This window comes from Erythrolamprus reginae, unplaced genomic scaffold, assembly GCF_031021105.1.
Source record: "Erythrolamprus reginae isolate rEryReg1 unplaced genomic scaffold, rEryReg1.hap1 H_66, whole genome shotgun sequence".
Lineage (NCBI taxonomy): Eukaryota > Metazoa > Chordata > Lepidosauria > Squamata > Dipsadidae > Erythrolamprus > Erythrolamprus reginae.
In genome coordinates this window covers 113065-131354 of record NW_027248524.1, presented here as the reverse complement: position 1 = coordinate 131354, position 18290 = coordinate 113065, and the positions used below count along the sequence as shown (strand labels likewise).

General features: G+C 43.4%; 1 protein-coding gene across 1 annotated transcript; it reads left to right on the top strand.

Annotated features, from left to right (window-relative positions):
• Positions 1 to 15397: 15397 nt before the first annotated feature.
• On the top strand, positions 15398 to 18045 carry LOC139155812 (polypeptide N-acetylgalactosaminyltransferase 4-like). Its single transcript, XM_070731099.1, has one exon. It carries the CDS (start codon positions 15398 to 15400, stop codon positions 17117 to 17119), a length of 1722 nt encoding a protein of 573 aa, XP_070587200.1. The 3' UTR covers positions 17120 to 18045.
• The last annotated feature ends 245 nt before the right edge of the window (positions 18046 to 18290 follow it).

The window sequence follows — 18290 nt, the reverse complement described above, 5'->3', positions numbered from 1 at the left end:
CGTGGGTTTAACATACCAACACAGATAAGTGGATAAACATACATTAATAATACACCGTAAAATGTTATACAATACACAATTATTAAACAAAACCATCCATATTATATTTTCTAAATCATAAAAAAATGAAATTAACAGGATATTAAAAGCGCAGGGTCGCACCAAGGGGAGGGGGAAGGTAACCCTAACACTTGGACATGCGGACGGGGATGATGGGTCACCGTATCCCGCACAGCCAGAAAGGCTGGGGATGACGGGATGGGACTACCCATCACATCATACCCACCCTTTCGGGCAACCGTGGAACGGCGAAAGAATTCCTCCCGAGGCCAATGGGCTCGCCTTGACTCACCTCCGGGTACTTCAGACCTTCCTTCTCACTCGCCGGCCGGCTTGTAATCGAGGCGGGGCTGAGGCCTCGGGTCTTTCATCGAGGGGAACACGCCTCCCACAAAAAGAACACGCACTTCCTCTTGTCACCCCGCCCCTTCCGCCGCGGCGTCGTGCGTTCGTTTTTGAGGGCCTTTGAAGGTTGCCAACTTTCCCAAGAAAGACTTTCGGGACTGTCCGGTCTTTTGCCCCTCCCCCTCCCCGTTTCCTTGACGTCATAGCCTCCGCTTGGCCAATCAGAGCGCCTCGCCTCTTTCGCTGCCATGGTGACGTCAGCGGGCGACCGCAGAATGGAATGTGAGGCGACTTGGAGCCCTGGTTTTTTTTCCCGCGCTTTTTTGGGGGGGGCGGGGGATGCTTGTCTCGGGTTCACAGACGCGACAAAAAAACAAAACAAAAAAACAACAACAACCAAGCGAGTCTAAGGTTCCTTGACTCGGGGTTTCCGCTATTTTTTAACCCAAGCAAAAGGGACGGAAAAGGAAGGAAGAAACTCAGAGGGAGGGCGAAAATTAAGCCTGCTTAGTGTTTGTGGAGGGTACTTCGTTGTGTGAACGCAACATTTGTGCTTAGTGCGTGTCAGGCAGACCCAAAAACCCAACCCGTTGCTGGATTTAACGAGTTGTGTGAATGGGCTCAAAAGGCGGGAGAAAAAATTGACTGAAGGGAAAACAAGCCTCTTATTTATTATTAGAATTTGTTTATTTAAAACATTTATAGGGCCTTCCCCTCAATCTATGAAAGCAACTCTACAATCTGCCTCTGAACCCCTGCAAAAAAAAGTTGTAAGATTAGGAATGGTCACATGATGACTTGCTTACTGAACATTATGACACAACCGACTGAATTATCTTCATAAATTGCAGGCTGCCTCTCATATCTAAGCATTTTTAGGGAAAAACCCCTGACTGAAGAATGAAATCCAAATAGAGGTAGTCCTCCATTTAACAACCGTTCATTTAATTACCATCTGAATTGATGGTGCTAAAAAAAGTGACTTGGGGTCGTTTTTCACACTTAGCGATAGTTGTATTATTCCCTATGGTCAACTGATTCATATTTATGATGGTTGCAGCGTCCCGAGATCATGTAATCACCTTTGTGATCTTCTGACCAGCAAAATCAGTGCAGAAACCAGATTCACTTAATGACTGTGTGACTAACTTAACAACTGCACAGATTCACTAACAACAGGGGCAGGAAAGATGTTAAAACGAGGCTAAGCTCACTTCACAAATGTCTCGCTTAGCAACAGAAATTTGGGCTGAGTAATGTGCTAAGTCGAGGACTACCTGTAGATGAACTTGACTGATAGCTCGCTGTTGCTTTCTTCTGGGAAGCAACCACAATTCAGACCAGTACTTTCTGATCTAACCAGTCTTTGGCTTACGACCACAGTTGAACCCCAAATGTCTGTTGCTAAGGAAGACATAAGTGAGCTTAGAGGCCATTTTATGACCCTTCTTGCCACTTATCTGAAGTGAATCACAACAGTTCATTGAGACACAAGGTTATTAAGTGAATCACTTATTGCTGGTGGGAAGGTCGCAAAAGAGGATCACATGACCCTGGGACATCGCAACCCCTCATAAATATGAGTCGGTTGCTGAGCGTTTGAATTTTGATCACATGACCAGGGGGGTGCTTCTGTAAGAAATGGCCATGTCAGTTTTGTGAGTGCCGTTGTCATTTGTCACTAAATAATGTGTTGTAAATTGAGGACTTGCCTGAAAAGTCAGTGGGGAAACCAGATTCACTTAACAACTCTGCTACTTACTTCAGAGAGAGGAGCAGATGGGGCAAAATTCATTTAACAACTGTCTTGCTTAGCAACATAAATTTTGGGCTCAATTGTGGTCTTACATTAGGATTACTTCAATCAATCAAAAGAGAGCTGGAAGGGACCTTGGAGGTCATCTAGTCCAACTTATATACCATTTCAGACAGGTGAATGTCCGGTCTCTTCAAAATCCCCAGTCATGTAGAACAAATTAATAAATAGAAATATTTGGGAGATACCCGCAGGGCCTTATCAGCATCTTGCTGCCAATTAATTCAGCAATGGCAGAGGATCCTGGTTAAGACACACTAGAAGTGAGATGAAGCTTAAAGGAAGTGGGGTTTTAACCCACCTTTTCAACATTCAAACTTGGCTTGTTTTCTTTAAACAAGCACACACACAAAAACCCATAATTATTTCTGCTTTGCATGCTAGGACTTTCTCACTCTGCTTTCCAATCTGGCTGGCTGCCATGTACCCATGTAGCATTTTTGTTTGTTTTGTAATTCACTCCTATTTTTTTCTGGGACTCTTTGACTCTCAATTTTAATTTCTTATTAATTTTTCAATTTTTTCTGCTTTAACTCCTAATTTTTATTCTTTTAAAATTTTTATTTAATTTTTTTCTGCTTTAACTCACAGTGTTGATTACTTTTTCAGTACACTTCCAATAGTTTCTAGTTTGGCTCGCTATTGTCGTCTTTTGAAGTGAGTCCCAGGAACCGAGGGAGGCCTGGATATTCCTCTCTCTTTTTTTTTTCAGCCAGGAGTTACACAACCAGGGAAGTGATGACTAAAGTGATTGTGGGCCTCCATAATTACAGTATTGGTGTAGCTGGTTATACATTGACTTTAAAATTTCCCAACAGTTGTATCTGTTCCAGGCACTTGGAACAAGAGGGTTACTTGCTTACGTCAGTGTGCAATCACAAGCTTTGCTTTGCACATACTTGTTCCAGATAACTCAACCCTTTTTCATATGCAGGCAGTCCTTGAATTATGACCAAACACTAGTCGTTGGCAGAGCCTGTGAATATCAATCACAGGACCATAAGGAGTCCGCGACAGGAGTCTCACATCTTTAAGTATGAGAAATGGTCCTAACTTAAGTCGCTTTTATCAGGGTCATTGTAACTTTGAATGGTCTGTAAATGAACTGTTCTAAGTCGAGAACTACCTGAAAATGCAGCTGTTCCTTGTTATTTAGTAGCCTTTGACATTACAATGACCATTGTTCACACTTACAACTGTTGCCACATCCCTTTGGTCACATGATCAGAATTCAAATGGCTTGGCAACTGACTCATATTTATTATGGTCACAAAATCACACAATCCCCTTTTGTGATCTTCTGCCAGGAAAAGTCAATGGTGAAGCCAGATTAACTCGTAACAACTTCAGGGATTCACTTAACCATGGTAGTGTGGAAGGTCGTAAAATGGGGAAAAACTTAACAATTGTCTCACTTAGCAACGGAAATGGTGGACTCTATCTTAACTACCTAACCTAACATTTGGGCTGCTTTTATGGCTAGAAAGTTCATAAAATGAGGAAAGACTCACTTAACAACTGTTGTTTAGCAACAAAGATTTGGGGCTCAATTGTGGTAGTAAGGATTGATATTCCTGGAGGTGTCTGTAATATGGCAAATGATTTAGCTTTACTAAGTAAGTTGTCAAAGCTATGGAAACTGCAGTTTAAAGTTTCCAAATGTAAAATACAGTAATGCACTTGGGGAAAAAGAATCCTCTATCAGAGTATCATATTGGCAGTTCTGTGTTAGCAATAACTTCAGAAGAGAAGGATTTAGGGATAGTGATTTCTGACAGTCTCAAAATGGGAGAACAGTGCAGTCAGGCGATAGGGAAAGCAAGTAGAATGTTTGGCTGCATAGCTAAAGGTATAACAAGCAGGAAGAGGGAGATTGTGATCCCGCTATATAGAGTGCTAGTGAGACCACATTTTGAATACTGTGTTCAGTTCTAGAGACTTCACCTTCAAAAAGATATTGATAAAATTGAACGGGTCCAAAGACGGGCTACAAAAATGGTGGAAGGTCTTAAGCATAAAACGTATCAGGAAAGACTTCATGAACTCAATCTGTATAGTCTGGAGGACAGAAGGGAAAGGGGGGACATGATCGAAACATTTAAATATGTTAAAGGGTTAAAGGCCGCCCCGAGTCTGTGGAGAGGGGTGGCATACAAATCTAATAAATTATTATTATTATTATTATTATTATTATTATTATTATTATTATTATTAAATAAGGCTCAGGAGGGAAGAGTTTTTAATAGGAAAGTGAACACAAGAAAAAGGGGGCACAATCTGAGGTTAGTTGGGGGGAAAGATCGGAAGCAACGTGAGAAAATATTTTACTGAAAGAGTAGTAGATGCTTGGAACAAATTTCCAGCAGACGTGGTTGGTAAATCCACAGTAACTGAATTTAAACATGCTTGTGATAAACATACTATACAGTATATCCATCCTAAGATATATTACAGGAAATAGTAGAAGGGCAGATTAGATGGACCTTGTCTTTTTCTGCTGTCAATCTTCTAGGCTTCTATATAAGTAAAGGATTGCCTGTAATACATATGCCACATTAAGAAAAGTTACCTATCCATATTTTTAGGTCTCTACCTTGTCTTTCTTTAGCTACGTGCAGTCCTCAACTTATGGCCTCAATAGGGATCTGAATTCCTGCTGCTAGCCAAGTCGGCTGTTCTGCAAGTCTTTTACTGTATGAGAAGTCCTCGGTTTACGATACCCCAATTTCTGTTGCTAGGTGAGATGCTTGATTGGTATGTTTAGCCTCCTTTTATGACTTTTCCTGCCACTGTTGTTAAGTTAATTACTCTAAGGGTTCAGTTAGTAAATTGAATCGCTTCCCCATTGACTTTACTGGTCAGCAGGTCACAAAAGGGACAGTGCAACCGTCATAAATACGAGTCAATTGCTAAGCTGTCAAATTTTGATCAGGTGACCCTTGAAGATACTGCAGTGGACGTAAGCATGAAACTGGTTGTAAGTCACTATATTTTGTGCAATTGGATGTTTGAACGGTCCCTAAATGAACGGTTGCAAGTCAAGGACTCCCTGTGATAGCTGACCTCTCTATTTAAGAGATGCCTCGTTAAATAAAACTTCTTCCTCTTTTGCTAAGAAAACATATTTTGGGACCCGTGATGGCAATTTCATTTTACACTCTGTCCGGACTTTCACCACAAAGCCAATCCTCCTCTATTTTATTACTTGGTTATCTTTGCCTTTTTCTTCATTCAGGATTGGGGTAATAAACCAAGGAGCGGAAGAAAGCTGATTTTACCATTTTTAGCAGTAAACTCTTCCATCCTTGCTCTGCCCAAGCAGAGGTCAAGCATCTGCAGGTCGTTTCCCTGGTTTCAGAAAAAGAACAGAATTTAGGTCAGAGACAGAAAGCAAAACCGCAGCGTAGCTGACAGGGGTCAAAGTCCCATGAGAGAGTTTTATATTCCACCTTTATTGAGGGGCTCCAGAGCGCGTACAGAGTCACTTTATTGATTGATTCTGAATCCTGCCTGTAGTGTATTGCTAATATAACACTTTTAGATTAGGAGGAGGAAGAGGAGGAAGGAAGACTCCTCTCTGAACTTGGTTGTTTCCTTGCAGATGCTTTATGACCCAACTAGGAAACATCTTTGGTGCTAAAATGGAATAGGAGGAAGAAGGAGGAAGAAGAGGATAATGACTGTGGGTAGCGTCTGTATTTCAGAAGTATGTCACTCTCTTTTTGGATCTTATTCCCAGCTCAAGCACAGATATTGTGACGATTAAAGAGGCAGGTTCAAACAAAGGAAACTTATTTTTGTATTTTATTTTATTATTTTAAGTTCTATGCAGCAGAAAGTTTGCATTGCAATGGCTTTCAGGCTGCATAATTTCATGGGTTTTATTATTTTTAAAATATTCACATCATAAAGAAATGCACTGACCAACTTTCCGTAGTCGATTGCGCCAGAGGAAGATTTAGCCAAGGCAGGTACGCTTCGACTTATGACTGCAGTGGAATCCCCCCACCCCAATTCCCCCCACCCCTTGCTAAAAAGTGAAGCATGGGTTCTGGGAGTGTGGCCTCATTTTACGAGCTTTCCTGCCACCGTCGTTGAGTGAATCGCTGCAGCGGTTAAGCCAGTAACATGGGGGTTAAGCGAATGTGGCTTACCTCGTTTGCTTTGCTCGTCAGAACGTCGCAAAAGGCAGATTCCGTGTCCTCCAGGGGACACTGAGCCGAGTCAGTGGCTCAGCATGTGAATTCAGAACCGCAAGGAGGCTGCGATGGTCGTAAGTATGAAAATGGTCCCCATTCCCTTCTCCCCTCTTTTTCATTGCAATTTGGAACCGTCACTAAATGAATGGTTGTAAGTCAAGGACTACCTGTACCATTCCAAACCAAACAACGGTTTTAAACTCTTGTACAACTTTTCCAGGGTGTTTATTTGCCAACAAAAATGTAGCAAGATATTCTCCTTAGTCATGCTGTCTTATGTCATTTTATGACAGGCGGCTTTTTTGGAGTGGCTGTTTTTTGTGCGTTTGCGGACAGCATGACACCGCCAGCAGCCTTGCAAAAGTCGCAAATGAAGAAACAGAGGTTTCTCTCCATGCAGCTTTTGGAAATGTCACAAATTGGACGTTTGCATGGCAGCATTACAACACTTTACCTCAATCTTCTGAAGAACAAACGTGGCGTGACATTAATTAAATAGAATAGCGGTAAAAGGGATTTGGAGATCTTATTGTCCAATTCCCCACTCAAGCAGGAGACCTTCCCTTTTTTGTCTTTCTTCCCTCCCTATTGATCCTTCCTTCCTACCCTACCTCCTTCCTTTTTCTTCTTTCTTTCTGTCTCCCCCTTCCTTCATCTTTCTTTTTCTTTCTTTCTCTCTCCCTCCCTTATTCTTTCTTTCTTTCGTTCGTTCGTTCTTCTCTCTCTCCCTCCCTCCCTCCCTCCCTTCCTATTGTTTTTTAAACTGTTGCCTAATTTATCACACACACACCCCATCCTGGTAATAATTAAGACTCCTCAAATTGTATATTTCCTTTTAATAAAGTGGATTTTATGTTTCCCCTGTTGCCCCTCCCCTCAAAAAAAAAAGGTGGCAAGGAAGGCTGCGAATTGGGCAAAGCTTACTTCACTGATGTCTTGCTTAAGGACATAAATTTGGTCTTCTGTGTCAGTCATTAAGACAAGGACTGCCTGCATTGTCATTGTTCTCCCTTACAGCCGGTCTGGGAGGAGGGGCTGCATTATTGTTTCCGATCAGGGTGTGGAGCCAGAGAACAAAGATGCCTTCTTTGGAAAGGAGATGTGTGTGATTTTGTGGGTGTATTATTTGTTTGGTTTGACCTCCCCTTGGTCATGAGCCAGGGTTGCGATTCCGGAAGAATTCCATCTAGAAACTAATAATTTGCTCTCTAACAAACAATTTGGATTCAGAAAAAAACTATCCTGCAACCTGCAGCTCATCATGGGCAACTCATCTAGATCAAGGGAAATCTACAGATGCAATTTATATCGACTTCTGCAAAGCCTTTGATTCAGTGGTCCATGACAAACTACTCCTAAAACTCAAATCCTATGCCATCTCAGGGTCCCTCCACAGCTGGATTACAGCATTCCTGCCAAGCAGACAACAAGTGGTCAAAATAGGAAGCAGCATATCCACCCCCACCCCAGTAAAAACCAGTGTTCCCCAAGGTAGTGTACTGGGACCAATGCTCTTCATTCTCTACATCAATGACTTTTGCAATTACATCACAAGCAACTGTGTCCTCTTCACCGACGATGTAAAACTCTTCAACACCACACAACTACTCTCGAAAAAGACCTGGACTCTGTTTCTGAATGGTCCAACACATGGCAACTCCAAATCTCAACCAGCAAATGCTCTGTCCTACACATTGGGAAGAAGAATCTGAACTCCAAATACGAACTGAATAATCAAATTATGACAGATAACCCCGACTCGGTTAAAGACCTTGGTATACTAATAACAAAAGACGTAAGTGCCAAAGCCCACTGCAACAACATCGCCAAGAAGGCTTCAAGAGTTGTAAACCTAATCCTACGTAGCTTCTGCTCTGGAAATCTCACACTACTAACCAGAGCATACAAAACTTTTGCTAGACCCATCCTCGAATACAGCTCATCTGTTTGGAGCCCATATCGCATCTCAGACATCAACACCCTTGAAAATGTCCAAAGATACTTCACCAGAAGAGCCCTTCACTCCTCCACTCGAAATAGAATACCCTACGAGACTAGACTTACAATCCTGGGCCTAGAAAGCTTAGAACTAAGACGCCTTAAACAAGATCTAAGTATTGCCCACAAGATCATAAGCTGCAATGTCCTGCCTGTCGGCGACTACTTCAGCTTCAACCACAACAACACAAGATTTAAACTTAATATTAACCGCTCCAAACTCGACTGTAAAAAATACGACTTCAGTAACCGAGTTGTCGAAGCGTGGAACTCATTACCGGACTCCATAGTATCATCCCCAAACCCCCAACACTTTACCCTTAGATTATCCACGGTTGACCTCTCCAGATTCCTAAGAGGTCAGTAAGGGGCTTGCATAAGTGCACTAGAGTGCCTTCCGTCCCCTGTCCTATTGCTCTCCTATATCTCTTATACCTTTCTTCTATTCCTATATCACTTCTTCTATTCTTTCATTGATAAGTTTTATTCCTATATCTTCTATTTTTAGATATATTTTACTATGAGTATATCCTCTATGACCTTCATTATGTATTTTACTATGTATACCCACTAAAACCCTCATTGTGTATTGGGCAAAATCAATAAATTAAATAATAAATAATAATAATTAATAATAATTTATTAGATTTGTATGCTGCCCCTCTCTGAAGACTCGGGGCGGCTCATAATAAGCCCATCAGATCCAATGGCTCGGACTTTCCCTCTATGAAATTTACCTATACCTACTTTGCTTTTATTTCTGTTTATACCATGCCTATGATCTTGTACATGTTTTGACAAGAAAGAAAGAAAGACTGGGGGAAAACCAATAGAGGAGAATGTTGGTAGCTTGGGGTTGAAATAAAGGGTCCTGGTTGCTCTCTGAGCATTTCATGACCCAACTAGGGAATGTTATCACTGCTGGAAGAAGAGGAGGAAGGTGTAGAATCTTCGGTGTTCTTTGAGCTTGGTTGTATATTGATCTGTCTGTCCCTCTGTCTTTCTGTATTGTTGTTGTTGTTGTTGTTATTATTATTATTATTATTATTATTTATTAGATTTGTATGCCGCCCTTCTCCGAAACCTCGGGGCGGCTCACAGAATAACTATAGAAACAAAGCGTACAAGACAAATCTAATACACTAAAAAACTACAGCTAAAAACCCAAAAGAGCTGGGGTAGCGCAGCAGGTAGAGTGCTGTACTGCAGGCCACTGAAGCTGACTGTAGATCTGAAGGTCAGCGGTTCAAATCTCATCACCGGCTCAAGGTTGACTCAGCCTTCCATCCTTCCAAGGTGGGTCAAATGAGGACCTAGATTGTGGGGGCAATAGGCTGGCTCTGTTTTTAAAAAGTGCTATTGCTAACATGTTGTAAGCCGCCCTGGGTCTAAGGAGAAGGGCGGCATAAAAACCGAACAAACAAACTAATTAATTAATTAATATATATATAAATACATAAATATTACTCAATTAGACAATACTCATGCACACACACATACACAAATATATATTTCCTGATAAAAGCATACATCCAAACAAAACCTTTCCTGGTATGCTTTACCTGTGTGTGTGTGTGTGTGTGTGTGTGTGTGTGTGTGTGAGTATTGGGTTGCTACCGGTACGGTAGGGCAGTGTTTCCCAACCGTGTCAGCTTGAAGATATTTGGACTTCAACTCCCAGAATTCCCCAGACAGCTAATGCTGGCTAGGGAATTCTGGGAGTTGAAGTCCAGATATCTTCAAGTTGCCAAGTTTGGGAAACACTGCGGTAGGGGATGGTGCATCAGTAGCAGCCACCAGATTGTGCAATTTGCATGCGGTCGCTACGGTGCCAGTCCTAGGGGCATCCCCATCTTTTTCATGTATTTTGCTTCGTGAGCATGCGCAGAAGCTACGGTAAACCCCATGAGGGGACACATGCACAAGAGAGATTTTTTTGCGCGGAAGCAAAACAATATCGCCAAAATCTCACGTGTGCCTCCCCCTCATGAGATTTTGCTTCCTGCACCTACTGGGATGCATGTGCAGAGCGCACACACCCATGCATGCAAGAGAAGTGCAGCTGCGCACGCAGTGCACCAGTAGCAGTGGTAAAGGCAATCCAGCCCTGGTGTGTGTGTGTGTATTGTATACCACTTACTCCTCAGATCTGGGAACGAAAGTATTTTGTTTTCCTTGCACACACATATATTTCCTCATATATTGCATCTTTGTCTATCTGCCATCTTTTCAGCTCCAATGTTTGCTTTTTGGGCTGCCTTGCGTATTCGCAGGCGTCTTTGGAAACCTTCCCTGTTTAATCTCTAACCCGGCTAGTCCTCAACGTACGACCACAGCCGAGCCGGACATTTTAGTTGTGAAGTGAAACATCACTGGAGTGAATCTGTCCCCTTTTATCGCCACTGTCATTAGGGAATTCACTGCAGTTAGAAAGTTCCAAAAGGGGATACTTCAGCAACAGAGTGACCAACGCCTGGAATGCACTACCTGACTCTGTGGTTTCTACTCCTGACCCCAAAACCTTTAACCTTAGACTATCTACAATTGACCTCTCCCCCTTTCTAAGAGGTCTGTAAGGAGCCTGCATAAGCGCACCACTGTGCCTACCATCCCTGTCCTATTGTCTTCTTTTGTTACTTTTTATCATTACTTATCTAATGTTTTATTTGTACAAATTACCCCCCTATAATTGTTTGACTAAATGAATAAATAAATAAAATAAAAACTCTTTTCCCTGGGAATGCAGCAATTGTTATAAAGATGAGACAGTTGCCAAGGGGTTTAGGACATTTAGCCTCCGCCAGTTGGATGAAAGAGCAAACTGTCCCATTCTTTCCTTCCAAAAGTAGCATTTTGTAACAACTGTTCTGATTGGATGGTGGTGAAGTGTCCCATGTGGCCAAAAGGCTGTGGCTGAATTTGGATTTTTGTGGCCAAAGGGCTGGGGCCAAGAGCTAGGGGCCTTTGGGCGAGGGAGTGAAGGCAACGGCCGATCAGCTGCTGTGGAGGAAAGAGCTTCATCCAACTGGCGGAGGCAAAAAGTCCCATTCCCTTGCCAAGCATTTGAATTTTGATCCCAAAATGCTGCGATGATTGTTAAGAGTAAACAACCATCCTAAGTCATTATTACTTGGAACTGTCACTATATGAATGCTGTAAATAGAATAGAATAGAATAGAATTCTTTATTGGCCAAGTGTGATTGGACACACAAGGAATTTGTCTTGGTGCAGATGCTTTCAGCGTACATAAAATAAAAGATACATTTGTCAAGAATAAATCAAGGACTTGCGGTATTCCTCATGGCCACAGTTCCATAAATAAAGCTGCATTATTTTTAGATGTGATTTCATATAAAGTGTCCCAACTTGGATACATTTTTCAGGGGGGGGGATTTCTTTTCAGCAAATCCCCCATGACTAAATATGCACTCAGCTTCAAATCTTTACCATCTACATCAGAAACTAAATTTCTCCTTGTAAACATTCTCCGAGTAACAGAGTAACTAGGGACCTTGTAGGTCATCTAATCCAACCCTTCCCCCTTCCCCCCCGGGTCAAGCAAGAGTCCCTACACCATTTCAGACAAATGGCAGTCCAATGTCCTCTTGAAAGTCTCAGTTGCAGGAGCTCCCACAACCTCCGCAGGCAAGCTGTTCCACTGGTTGATCACTCTCACCATCAGAAAGTTTACTTCCAGGTTGAATCTCTCCTTGGTCAGTTTCTCTCCATTATTCTCTCCGGACCTCTGGTGTCTTGGAATTTGGCCTGAGCCCCTCCTCTTTGTGGCAGCCCCTCAAGTATTGAAACACTGCTAAGATGTCTCCCCTGCGCCTTCTCTTCATTAGACTAGTTGTTCTTGTAACTGTTCTTCATATGTCAACTAAACAATGCCGTTTGGCGGGACCCAGGGGAAGAGCCTTCTCTGTGGCGGCCCCAACCCTCTGGAACCAGCTTCCCCCAAAGATTAGAACTGCCCCCACCCTCCTCGCCTTTCATAAACTCCTTAAAACCCACCTTTGCCGTCAGGCATGGGGGAAGTGAAAGATCTCCCCCGGGCCTATACAGTTATGTATGGCATGCTTGTATGTATGTTTGCTTTTAATAATAGGGTTTTTAGTGTTTCTTTTCAATTATTAGATTTGTTATACATTGTTTATTATTGCTGTGAGCCGCCCCGAGTCTATGGAGAGGGGCGGCATACAAATCTAATAAATAAGTTAGTCAGTCAGTCAGTAAATAAATAAATAAATAAATAAATATAAATATGTTTCCAGTCCCCTTATCATCCTGGTTGCTGTCCTCTGCACTTTCTCTAGAGTTTGGACAACTTTTTGTTTATTCTAGGTGTGGTCTAACTAAGGATTTATAGAATAGAATAGAATAGAATTCTTTATTGGCCAAGTGTGATTGGACACAAGGAATTTGTCATTGGTATAGAGTTGTATTAATACCTCCCTAGTCCTAGATTGTATCCCTCTATTAATGCAGTTTAGGATTGCATTGGCTTTTTTTGCCCCTGCACACTGCTGGCTCATGTTCAGCTGGTTGTCTACCAAGACTCCAAGGTGACTTACAATGACTCAGTCACTGCTTTTGAATCTAGTTTCACCGAGTTTATATGTATATTTTTGGTTTTTCTTACCTAAATGCAGAACTTTACTTTTCCCGCGTCGAATTTCATTTTGTTAGATAAGTCCCATGTTCCAGTCTGTCAAAATCCATATGGATCTTCAGCCTCTCCTCTAGGCCAGTGTTTCCCAACTTTGGCCACTTGAAGATATCTGGACTTCAACTCCCAGAATTCGCTGGCTGGGGAATTCTGGGAGTTGAAGTCCAGATATCTTCAAGTGGCCAAGGTTGGGAAACACTGCTCTAGGGTGTTAGCTCAGCAGTGGGCTATGAGCCGGAACGCTAAATTGCGCTTGCTGCTGTGGCTTGTATGTTCTTGCAGGACCAGCGTGATTTTGCTGCTGCACCTGTGGAGGAAGCAAAATCGCGCACAGAGCCACAGGTGCACCCATGTTTCAACATGCACAGAAGCAAAAGAAACCTTGCAAAAACACGAGCGCACCTGCAGTTCCGTGCACAATTTTGCTTCCTCCATTCGCTGGCTGGGGAATTCTGGGAGTTGAAGTCCAAACATCTTCAAGTGGCCAAGGTTGGGAAACACTGGCCTAGAGTCATTTGCTGAGTCAGGGTGGCAGGGTCTATATCTAAATCTAGATAGGTAGATGATAAATGATAGGTAAGTATGCAGGTAGAAAATAGGTGATTGACAGATGATAAGATAACCTTCATTGTCACTTTTGTTTCTGTGCACACTGGCACACATTATTACACAATTACATTCTGATAATCTCAAAGATTATATATATATGTGTGTGTGTGTGTGTGCATGCATACACACACACGCATACATACATATAGACACACACACATATTGATCACAATCATTCTGAATACATATACATAGTGGGGGGGAAAGAGTATTAAGAAGGCTAATTTAATTTAATTAATTTGATTTATATGCTGCCCAATCCCAGTGGGACTCAGAGCAGCTTCAACAGTATTTTATTTTTTATTTATTCAATTTTTTTATGCCGCCCTTCTCCTTAGACTCAGGGCGGCTTACAACATGTTAGCAACAGAACTTTTTAAAAACAGAACCAGCCTATTGCCCCCACATTCCAAGTCCTCATTTGACCCACTTCGGAAGGATGGAAGGCTGAGTCAACCTTGAGCCGGTGATGAGATTTGAACCGCTGACCTACAGCTCTACAGTCAGCTTTAGTGGCCTGCAGTACCACGCTCTACCTGCTGCGCCACCTCAGCTCTATTGTACTACCTACAACAAACAAAGCCAAATAATTAGTAATAAGAACAGTGAAACCCATAATAAACCCCTAATGAACTATCTAATCAAACTCACATTGATTGATGATTAATTGAAGATTATATATATATTATATATATGTACTGCTGAAAAAAAATAAAGGGAACACTCAGAGAACACATTTTTATAATAGGGGTTTTTCGTTGTTTTTTATTATTGGATTGTACATGTTGTGTTTATTATTGTTGTTAGCCGCCCCGAGTCTGCAGAGAGGGGCGGCATACAAATCCAATAAATTATTATTATTAATTATTATTATTATTATCCTAGATCTGAATGAATGAAATATTCTCATTGAATACTTTGTTCTGTACAAAGTTGAATGTGCACAACATCATGTAAAATTGATTGTCAATCCGTGTTGCTTCCTAAGTGGGCAGTTTGACTTCACAGAAGTTTGATTGACTGGGCGCTTTATTGTGTTGTTTTAAGTGTTCCCTTTATTTTATTTTTTTGAGCAATATATAAAGAGAGATGAGAAATAGATACGTAAAGAGTGTATAAATAAATGCCAGTAATAGATAATAAATATACTGATACATGGTAAATAATGGATGATAAATAATAAACGATGGATGATAAACAGAAGATTGATAGGTAGAGATGATAAATAAGAGACGGATGGACAAATAGGCGGAACACTGATAAGTAAGTATAGATGATAAACAATAGATAGAGATGATTGATAGGTGAATAATATATAGATGATAAAGGGTAGACAGACAGACGCAAGGCACAAATCGTCCCCAGACTGTAGCCCCCAAAACAAACCCCCCGCGTTCGGGCCTTCCCTGGGTCCTCTTTGGGGAGGGGGCTTCTCTAGAAAGAAGACACGGGGTAAGACCCCCCCTTCTCCTCCCTCCCCCTCCTCAGGCCCCCCATAACCCGCCGGAGCGCAGCCGTGCAGCAAGCACGCATTGCAAGCGAAGCAAGGCGCACCGAACCTGGCCTTTGCAACAGCCGGACGCGCCCCGACTGGGCGGGCGGGCAGAGGGGAGGAGGCGCCGGTGCCTCCTCCTCCTCTCCCCCCCCCCCTTGGCTCTCCTCGCTGCTACGGCCGCCTCTCCTCCTCCTCCTCCTCGGCCATGCGAAACCGGCTGGTCCGTCGGGGCTGCGCGCTTTTGGGTTTGCTGAGCGTGGCGGCTTTGCTGGCTCTCCAGCTGCCCATGTCTCCTTTCGGGGCGCCGGGCTCGCGAGCTGGGAGAGGGACCCCCGGGGGTCTCTCCTCCTCGCTGCCCGAGCAGCTCTCCCAACCCGTCCAGGACAAACCCCCTCCGGATCCCTCCGAGCCGGGAGAATGGGGCAAGGCGTCCCACCTGACTCTGGATGCTGAGCAGAAGCGGCAGGAGGAGCAGTTGCTGGACCGCTACGCCATCAACGTCTACCTTAGCGACCGCATCTCGCTGCACCGCCACATCCAGGACGGTCGGATGCCCGAGTGCAAAGCCAAGACGTACGACTACCGACGGCTGCCCACCACCTCGGTGGTCATCGCCTTCTACAACGAGGCCTGGTCCACCCTCCTGCGGACGGTGCACAGCGTCTTGGAAACCTGCCCAGCCGTCCTACTCAAGGAGGTCATCCTGGTGGACGATCTCAGTGACCGGGCTTACCTGAAGGGCCAGCTGGAGGCCTACCTCAGCCGCCTGCCCCGCGTGCGACTGATCCGCACCCAGAAGCGAGAAGGGCTGGTGCGTGCCCGGTTGATAGGCGCAACCTTCGCCACGGGGGAAGTCCTCACTTTCCTGGACTGCCACTGCGAGTGTGTCCCCGGGTGGCTGGAGCCCTTGCTGGAACGCATCGCCCAGAATGATTCCGTCGTCATCTGCCCAGTGATCGACACCATTGATTGGAATACGTTCGAGTTTTACATGCAGTCCGGGGAGCCCATGATCGGCGGCTTCGACTGGCGGCTCACTTTCCAGTGGCAGGTGGTTCCTGACTACGAGAGGCGACGCCGGAAGGCCAAAGTGGATCCCATCCGATCGCCCACCATGGCCGGCGGCCTCTTCGCCGTCAGCAGGAAATACTTCGAGTACCTGGGCACGTACGACACCGGGATGGATGTCTGGGGCGGTGAGAACCTGGAGCTCTCTTTCCGTGTCTGGCAGTGTGGCGGTGTCTTGGAAATCCACCCCTGTTCCCACGTTGGACACGTCTTTCCAAAACGGGCCCCGTACGCCAGGCCTAACTTTCTACAGAACACCGCCCGGGCCGCCGAAGTCTGGATGGACCACTACAAAGAACATTTCTACAACCGGAACCCTCCAGCACGTAAGGAGAACTTTGGCGACCTTGCCGAACGGAAGCTCTTACGGCAGCGGCTACAGTGTCAGAACTTCGACTGGTTTTTGAAAAACGTATTCCCCAATTTACACGTCCCTGAGGATCGGCACGGCTGGCACGGCGCCATCCACAACCTTGGCATCTCTTCCGAATGTTTGGATTACAACTCGCCGGATCACAATCCCACCGGGGCTCACGTCAGCCTTTTCGGTTGCCACGGCCAAGGCGGCAACCAATTCTTCGAATATACGTCCAATCTGGAAATCCGTTTCAACTCGGTGACCGAACTCTGTGCTGAAGTGCCAGAGCAGAAGGATTTTGTCGGCATGAGAAATTGTCCGAAGGATACGTCTCCCGTGCCAGAAACCATAATATGGCATTTCAAAAAAGATGGCACCATCTACCATCCACACTCCGCCAAATGTCTGAGCGCGTACCGTACACCAGAGGGTCGCGCGGATGTAAAAATGAGGACCTGTGATCCGTCAGATAAAAACCAACTCTGGAGGTTCGAAAAATAGACCCAGATTCGCCACCTAAAATATAATTCCTGGCGATATAAAGTTTGGGCCTCTTAAAATAATTTGCCAATATTTCCAGATGAAAATGAAGGAGTGGGGGAAAAATAAGATTTCTGGGTTAGTTGGTAAAAAAAGTGCCTTTTTTCCTAAACTGAAAGATTGGCAGAATGCAACAACACTTCGAAGACAAGTTGAAGTGTGTTTGTTCTGCCCGAATCACGACAAACTGGACCGTCCCGGGAGCGGGTTAAATTCAAGGGAGTTAAGAACAGCACAATAATTGTTCCATTTTTAAGATATGCTAAAGGATGCGCAAAGTTGTGAAATTCAGGAAGTGGTTTTTCTGAAGCTGGACCAAAAGTATTGCTTTCAAATGATGGTTTTCAACCTTGGCAACTTTAAAATGTGTAGACTTCAACTCCCAGAAATCCATTTCAACAACTTCTCAGAATTCCACTTCGATGTGTGTGTGTGCTTGGAAATTCTAGGAGTTGAAGTCCATGTATCTCAAAAGTTGTCCTGGTTGGGAAAAAGTATAATGATGCTTTAACAAATGTGCCGGAATGAAACTTATGGAATTAGGGAATTCCTTGTTTTAGGACCGAGTTTTAATTCCTCTCCTATGCTCAAAGCACCTTCCATGTCATTAGATTTAACTCGTGTTCAGTTAAAGGGGTTACACAAGAATTTCATTAATGTTTGGGCCGGTAAATTGGTTAAAAGAGTGTTTAGTGTTTGGTTACATTGGGCAGATTGGTTAAATTGGTTAAACAAGTGTTTAATGTTTTTGTAAATCAGTTAAATAAGAATTTTAACTGGTATTTGGTTAAATTGGGCCAATGGCTAAATTGGTTAAACAAGTGGCTAGCGTTTCTGTAAATTGGTTAAATGGGTGTTCAGCTAGTGTTTGGTTAAATTGGGTACATTGCTTACATTGATTAAACAGGTGTTTAATTAGAATTTGGTTAAATAAGTGTTTAACTAGTGTGTTACCTTAATTGGTTAAATTGGTTAAATTAGTGTTAGAGTTTGGTTCAATTGCATAGAGTGGTTAAGTTGGTTAACCAATTGTTTAATTTGTGTTTATGTCAGTTGACTGAATTGGTTAAATTAGTTAAATGAGTGCTTAACTAATGTTTGGTTAAATTGGGTAGACTGGTTAAATTGGCTA

Coding starts and splice junctions, on each gene's coding strand:
- LOC139155812 (XM_070731099.1), top strand. CDS start 15,398: ATGCGAAACCGGCTGGTCCGTCGGGGCTGCGCGCTTTTGGGTTTGCTG.